Source organism: Talpa europaea, assembly GCF_964194135.1.
Source record: "Talpa europaea genome assembly, chromosome: 4".
Classification (NCBI taxonomy): Eukaryota; Metazoa; Chordata; class Mammalia; order Eulipotyphla; family Talpidae; genus Talpa; species Talpa europaea.
Genome location: NC_140070.1, coordinates 65,291,760 through 65,299,771, shown reverse-complemented (window position 1 = coordinate 65,299,771; position 8,012 = coordinate 65,291,760). Strand labels below are relative to the sequence as shown.

At 36.2% G+C, this 8,012-nt stretch overlaps 1 protein-coding gene across 1 annotated transcript in view; it reads left to right on the top strand.

Moving 5' to 3' along the window:
* SI (sucrase-isomaltase) overlaps positions 1-8,012 on the top strand; it is a gene marked incomplete at both ends in the record, with an annotated part of 161,716 nt that overhangs the window by 35,274 nt on the left and 118,430 nt on the right. The window contains one exon of the mRNA XM_084232623.1: positions 5,671-5,842. Within this exon, the coding sequence (XP_084088749.1) occupies positions 5,671-5,842 (172 nt within the window). The remainder of the gene's footprint in view (positions 1-5,670; positions 5,843-8,012) is intronic.

Sequence of the window (8,012 nt, the reverse complement as noted above, 5' to 3'; positions counted from 1 at the left end):
CTTTCTTTTGGTTACTGTCCCTCTTTTTGCTGTACAGAAGCTCTTTAATTTGATGTAGTCCCAGCTGTTTATCTTTGCCTTCAGGATCACTGCTAAGGGTGATGTGTTTTTTAAAGATGTTACTGAGGTGTATGTCATGTAGTGTTTAGCCTATATTTTCTTCTATATATTTTATGGTTTCAGGTATTTTTTTTAAGATTTATTTATTTATTACAAGAACCCAGGAACCAGCCAGATGCTGGGAGGGTGAGAGGATTCACCAGAGACAGAGCAGGGAACAGAACAGGCAGACTGAAGAAATACACTGCTGAGGGGAGAAGCAGGCGAGACAGGATAGATCTGCTGCACCATGTGGGTCCCTTGCAGGCTGGCTGGGATAAAACCAGCACTACAGAGGCTGCTTAGAGCTTCACAGTGCTGTGCTCAACCACCTGCGCCACCAGGAGAGGCCAGGTTTCAGGTCTTATGCGTAGTTCTTTAATCCATTTTGAGTTGGTTTTTGTGTATGGTGTGAGGTAGTAGTCAAGCTTTTCACCTAGTTTTCCCAGCACCATTTATAGAACAAACTTTCATTGCTCCATTGCATATTCCTTGCTCCTTTGTCAAAGATTAGTTGACTGTATATCTGTGGGTTTATTTCTGGATTTTCTATTTGGTTCCATTGGTGCATGTGTCTGTTCTTTGTCCAATACTGTGAAGCTTTGATTGTATAGTATAGTTTGAAGTCTGGAGTGTGACACCTCTATTCCCTTCTGTTATTTTTTTTTTTTCAGGAAAACTTTGCCTATTCAGGGTTTTAGTGGCTCCATATGAATTTCATCAATATTTGTTCTATTTATTTGAAGAATGTCACTGAAATTTTTATTGGAATAGCATTGGATCTGTAAATTGCTTTTGGTAGGATGACCATTTTGATAATGTTAATTCTTCCAATCTATGAGCAGGGGATGTCTTTCCATTTCTTTGCATCTTCTTCTATTTCTTTTAACAGTGTTTTATAGTTTTCTTTGTATAGATCCTCTAACTCTTTTGTTAGGTTTATTCCCAAGTATTTGATTTTTTTTTGTTTCAATAATGAAAGACTTAGTTTTCTTGATTTCTTCTTCAAATTTGTTGTTTGTGTATCAGAAGGCTACTGATTTTTGTGTGTTGATTTTGTACCCTGCTACTTGACTAAACTGATGATTAGGTTGATTAGTTTTTCTGTGTAGTTTTTTGGGTTCTCTATGTATATTATCATATCATCTGCAAATAGTAATAGTTTGATTTCTTTCTTTCCTATTTGGATTCCTTGTATGTCTTTCTCTTGTCTTATTGCTGTGGCTAGGACTTCCAGTATTATATTGAAAAACATTTGTGAGAGTGGACATCCTTGTCTTGTTCCAGATCTTTAATGGATATGCTTTTTAATTTTTCACCATTGAGAATGATATTGGCTATGGGATTGTCTTATATGGCCTTTATGATGTTGAGGTACGTCATTGTATCCCGAGAATTTCAAGAGCCTTTATCAAAAATGGGTGTTGTACTTTGTCAAAAGCTTTCTCATCATCTATTGGTATTATCATATGGTTTTTATATTCCTTTTTGTTGATGTGTTGGATTACATTGATTGATTTTCAGATGTTGAACCATCCTTGTGTCCCTGGAATAAATCCTACTTGGTTGTGGTGAATAATCTTGTGGATACATTGTTGGATTCTGATAGCTAAAAATTTTATTGAGGATTTTTGCATCAGTATTCATTAGAAGAGATTGTCCTGTAATTTTCTTTTTTTGTTGTTGTTGTCCTTGTTTGGTTTTGGTATTAGTGTAATATTGGCTTTGGTATCCCTTCTGTCTAATTTTTTTTTAAAAGAGTTTATGAAGTATAGGCACTTGTTCATTTCTGAATGTTTGGTAGAATTAATTTGTAAATCCATCTGGTCCTGGGGTTTTGTTTTTGGGAGGGTTTTGATTACCATTTCAATTTCACTGCTTGTAATTGGTCTGTTTTATGTGTTTCTGTTTCTTCTTTATCTAGCTTTGGTTGATTGTAAAGTTGTCGGAATTTGTCCATCTCTTCTAGATTGTTGAACTTGTTTGCATATAATTTCATAGTAGTTTCTGATTATTCTTTTGATTTCTGCTGTGTCTGTTGTGATTTCTCCTCTTTCATTTGTGATCCTATTAACTTGTGCTTTCTCCCATTTTTCCTTAGTAAGTCTGGCTAGGGGTTTGGTCTATTTTATTTATTTTTTTTTTGAAGAACCAACTTTTGGTTTCATTGATTTTTTTTTAATAATTTTATTTATTTATTTATTTTTCATTTTTAGTTTTTGTATTTTTGATCATTTTTTATTTTAAAATAATATTTGCTTCCCCTGCACCCCCTCAGTTGTAGTACCCATAGAGTTCCCTTTACCAATGCATCTGTGCTCTATCACCTCAGTCCCCTGTGCTCCTTCCTCCCTCCCTCTGATCCCTCTCCCTCTTCCTCCCCTGCAGTATGTCTCTGATTTATAATTGTCTATTTTTGCTTTGTTGTGTTTTGTACTGTTATTATTTTCTACATTGATGTCTTATTTGGTTTCCCCTGTATTCCTGCTATATGTGAAACCATCCAAAATTTTTCTTTTTCCTTCTGGCTTATTTCACTGAGCATAAGAAAATGTGGCATATATACACAATGGAATATTAATCAGCAATCAAAAAGATAAACTCATGCCATTTGCATAACATGGATGGAAATGAATGGAATTCATTCATCTTTTGGATTTCTTTTTTAGTTTCTATTTCATTTATTTCTGCCTTGATATTTATCATTTCCTTTCTTCTACTGGTTTTAGGGTTTTTTGTTCTTTTTCTAATTTTTTGAGCTGAGAGATTATATCATTTCTTTGTGTTCTTTCTTGTTTTCTTGATGTGAGCCTCTATTGCTATATATTTTCCTCTTATCACTGCTTTTGCTGCATCCCGTACATTTAGGAAATTGGTGTCCTTGTCCTTCAACACAAAGTATTTTTTAATTTCTTCTTTGATCTCCTTGTTAGTCCAGTCATCTTCTGATAGTGTGGGTTTCAATCTCCAGGAGGTAGAAGGTACCTTGCCTTCTTTTTATGGTTTATTTCTAGTTTGATGCCTTCATGGTCAGAGAAGATGGTTGGTATGATTTCAATCTTGGTGTTTTTCTAGTTTGATGCCTTCATGGTCAGAGAAGATGGTTGGTATGATTTCAATCTTGGTGTATCTGTTGATGTTTGTCTTGTGTCCCAGTATATAAATGATCCTAGAGAATGATCCTTGTGTGCTTGAGAAAAAAATGTGTACTCAGATTTTTTGGGGTGTAGTGTCAATTAGACGTCTGTTAAGCCCAAGATGTCTAGATCCTTGTTTACAGCTTTAGTGTCCTTACTTCCTTATTTTTTTTTTTGTCTTTTTGATCTATCCATTGTTGATAGTGGTGTGTTGAAATTTCTAACTACATACACATTTTCTCTGATGTCTGTTTTCAGAGATTATAGTAGTTGTCTAATGTATTTTGGTGCACCTTCATTTGGTAAGTATATGCTAATGAGTGTTATGTCTTCTTGATGTATTATCCCCTTGATCATAATGCAGTGACCATCTGGGTCTCTTTTTACCTTTTTAAGTTTGAAATCTGTTTTATCTGACATAAGTATACCTGTTCCTGCTTTCTTTTTTGGTCCATTTACTTGTAGGATTTTTTTCCATCCTTTTACTTTCAGTCTATTTTTATCTTTTATAGTTAGATATGTTTCCTGGAGACAACAAAAGGTTGGGTTTTGATTCTTAATCCAGCCGGAGACTCAGTGGGGTTTTTTTTGAAGATTTTAATCCATTTACATTTATAGTTGATATTGATGTTTGCGTCTGTATTTGCCATTTTGTCTTTTCTGTGGTTTTACTTTTTGTCTTGTTTCATTATTATTCATTCCTCTGTTGGATCCAGTTTTCAAACTTCTTGTATTTTTTGGAGAGGGGTTTAGTCATGATGAAATTCTGGAGTTTCTGTTTGTCTGGGAAGGTCCTTATTCTTTCTTCATAGAGGAAGGAAAGCTTTATAGGATAAAATATTCTTAGTTGGCATTTGCCGTCTTCGAGTTTGTTGACTACGTCCATCCTCTGATGTCAGCCTCATTGATTTTCCTTTGTATGTTATCTGTTTCTTCCCTCTTGTCAGCTTAATTATTTTTCCTTGTCTTGGATTCGTGGGAGCTTTACTATTATATGGTATTTTTCCTTTCATCATGTTAGTTTGGTGTTCTTGCTTCTTGTATGTCTATTTTCAGCTCCTCCTTCATGTTTGGCAAGTTCTCTTATTATTATCTTGAATATTTTCTCTATTCCTATATCTCTCTCCTCTCCTTCTGGGATTCCTATAACTCTTATATTCCCTTTCCTCATAGAGTCAGATAGTTCCCAAAGTCTTCCTTCATTCTTTTTCTGTCATACTTCTCTTTCCTTTTCTGTTTTGGTTCTTTTTATTCCAGTGTCTTCGAGAGTACTTATTTGTTCTTCCAGTTCATCTATTCTGCTTTCATTGCTTTTCCCAGAATTCTTTAGTTCCTCCATTAATTCTTTCATCTCCTGCATTTATTTCACTTCCCTTTTTAATGACTCAATTTCATTCTTCAGATCGTTGATTATTTTTCCCATATCATTTTCAACTTCTTTCAGTTTTTTTAATCATGGCGCTTTTAAATTCTCTATTGGGAAGCCTCAGAAGTTTTTCCAAGTCACTGTTGTTGCAATTTGTTGTTGATTTTCTTTTTTGTGGTATGTCCTTTCCCTGAGGGCTTTCTTGGTTACTTGTTTTTCTTCTCCCTGGTGCTTGTTTTCTGATTTGTCCTATGTGTTGGGACACTGTGTCAGTGGTATTGGCTGATGAGCAACTTCTGGGATTTTGGAAGCTCTGACAGTTTTGCTAGGTCCGGATGCGAACTTCCCTGTCTATAAGATGGCACATCTCCTGTGCCAGGGTCTGCCTAGGATGTGGCTGGATCCCCTTTGGAGCTCCCTCTAGCAGCAGTTGTGGGGCCTGCCACTTGCGGGGTTTCAGCTCACCTCTGACTGCAAGGACAGCCCTTTTTCAGTTCCACACAGTTTTGCTGAGGTCTGGATGGGACCCTCCCTGTCTCAAGATGGTGCATTTGGGGGATGCTCCACAGTGCGTGGTCTGCCCCGGCAGTCCAAAAATTATTATTTTTTAAGATTTATATATTTATGCATATAAGAGCTGGGATACAGGCCAGAGATGTTGGGGGGGGGGGTGGTGAGAGGATATACCGGAGACAGAGTGGGGAAAAGAACAGGCAGACTAACTGAAATACACTTATGAGTGAAGCAGTGGGCGAGACAGTAGAGGTCTGCTTCGCCATGTGAGTTGCTCCCTGGCAGGCCATGATGGAACTCGTGCTACAGAGGCTTCAGATTGCTTATAGCACTGTGCTTAACACCTTGTGCCACCAGGGAGGCCCCAGAAATTATTTATATATTAGAAAACCTGGCAGCTAAGTACAAAATTGGCATAAAATATTGACACATGTTGTAAATATTATGGGTTTATTCTAATACTTTTAATGTATTAATTTGAAAGTAAGATTTAAAATTTATAAATATTAGTATTATTAAAATATGTCTGATTTAGTTATTCAAATTTATTTTAAGAGCTGTGGAAAAAGTTTTTCCTAATAAGAGAAGCTTTATCCTCACCCGGTCAACTTTTGCTGGAACTGGAAGACATGCTGCACATTGGTTAGGAGACAATACTGCTTCTTGGGAGCAAATGGAATGGTCTATCACAGGAATGCTGGAGTTTGGCTTATTTGGAATGCCTTTGGTAAGCGGTTTCATACATTGTTATTTATAAAATATGTGAATAATGTTTAATTTTCTAGCATTGCCATTTTAATTGCATTTAGTAAAGTGATTGAAGGTATGCTACACAAAATTTCAAACTCTATTTTAGTAAATACATGACATGTATGGATATCTTATGAGTGATATCCATAACATTGAAACCATTAGAGATGGGAAATACAATGAATAAATCAAATCAAATCAAAATAATTCATGAAATATCAATATTATCTAAGTATAGAAATATAAGTAGCCACCCAGCCACCCCGTAAGTTGGCAAAGAAAAGTTCAAATAAATTATTAATAAAAATCTAAATATATTTAAATTAGTAGTCAAAAATCTAAATGTGTTTAAAATGCTGTATTATCAATTGAGGTTAAAAAGAAAATGAAACTGTTTCTTCTATAAGATAAAAGAAGACACAAAAACCTACAAATTTTTAAAAGCAGAGGAAATTTCTAACAGAAAATTCTAAACATTAAAAAATAAGCTTCTTTTTATCATGCAATGAAGAAGTATACAATGTTATATTTAACACATACACATACACATATTGAAGCCAGGCCTTCCCTGGTGGCACAGCAGTTGAGCGCTGGGCTGTGAAGCTGCCCGCAGCCTCTGCAGCCCCCGTTAGATCCCAGGCCGCAGGGCTAGGGTCCCACATGGCGAGCAGACCTCCCCTGCCACACCCACTGCTCCCCTCAGCAGTGTATTTCCGTCAGTCTGCCTGTTCTGTTCCCCACTCTGGCTCTGGTGAATTCTCTCACCCTTCTGCGCTTCTGACTGTACCCAGTGCTTGTATAAATAAGTAAATAAATAACTCTTTAAAAAAATATATATTGAAGCCATAATTAGTAATTCATTAATTTCTTCTTTCATATGCACTAAATTCATAGAATAAAATGAAAACTGAAAACCAACCAAATGTAAAAAGTTGCAACCCACATACAGAGTCTAATATTTGGTAATAAATAAAAACATAATTAAGTTATTCATGAATTAAAAAATAATCAGAAGTGTTGAAAATATCAGTACTGGGCCTCCCCGATGGCACAGCAGTTGAGCGCTGAGTTGCGAAGCTGCCCGCAGCCTCTGCAGCACCTGTTCGATCCCCGGGTGCTCCCCGGCCACAGGAGGAGGGTCCCACATGGTGCGCAGACCTCTCCTGCAGCCCGCTGCTCCCCTCAGCAGTGTACTTCGGTCCTTCTGCCTGCTCTGCTCCCTGCTCTGGCTCTGGTGAATTCTCTCACCCTCCTGTGCTTCTGACTGTGCCCAGTGCATGTATAAACAAACAAACAAATAAATAAATAAATGAAAATACATGACTCTTAAAAAAAAAAAATGTCAGTACTGAACAGTAGAGATATTAATACAAATACATCAAAGTCTCTAGAGGTAAAATAAAAAAAAAAAATAAAAAAAAAATCAAGATGCAAATGCGACTGAAAATTTTAATAAAAGGTCAATTTATAGCAATTCTTCCAAAGTAGAAGAAAACAATAAGTATATCATAATGTTTTTAAGATAGTGACATTTATTATAGCAATTAATAAACAATAATCAGGGCCTCCCCTGGTGGCGCAGGTAGTTGCGTGCCATGCTATGAAGCCATCCACAGCCTCTGCAGTGCAGATTTGATCCTGGCCAGCAAGCGAGGGTCCCACATGGCAGGGCAGACCTCTCTTGTCTCGCCCGCTGCTCCCCTCAGCAGTGTATTTCATCAGTCTGCCTGTTCTGTGCCCTGCTCTGTCTCTGGTGAATCCTCTCACTGTCCCGTGCATCTGGCCTGCACCCCAGTTCTTGTATAAATAAATAAATAAATCTTAAAAAAATAAGCAATAATCAGCAGAAAATACTAAAAAATAAATGCAGAATATTTTTGAGAATATTTTTGGTAAACAAATCTATATCATGGTTATGGATAAGAAAACTCAATATATTTGAAATATGCATTCTTCCCATACCATTATCCAAATTCAGTGATATTCTAATTTAACCTATAAAAGACATTTGGAAACATGAAAACTTATTCTAAACTTACTGTGGAAGACAATACAATTTCAAGAAATGCAATAAAGCATGAAAATTTGCCCTTTGAGTTAAAGCAGTGATATAATACAATGACATTTCACTGTGGGATTCAAATAGG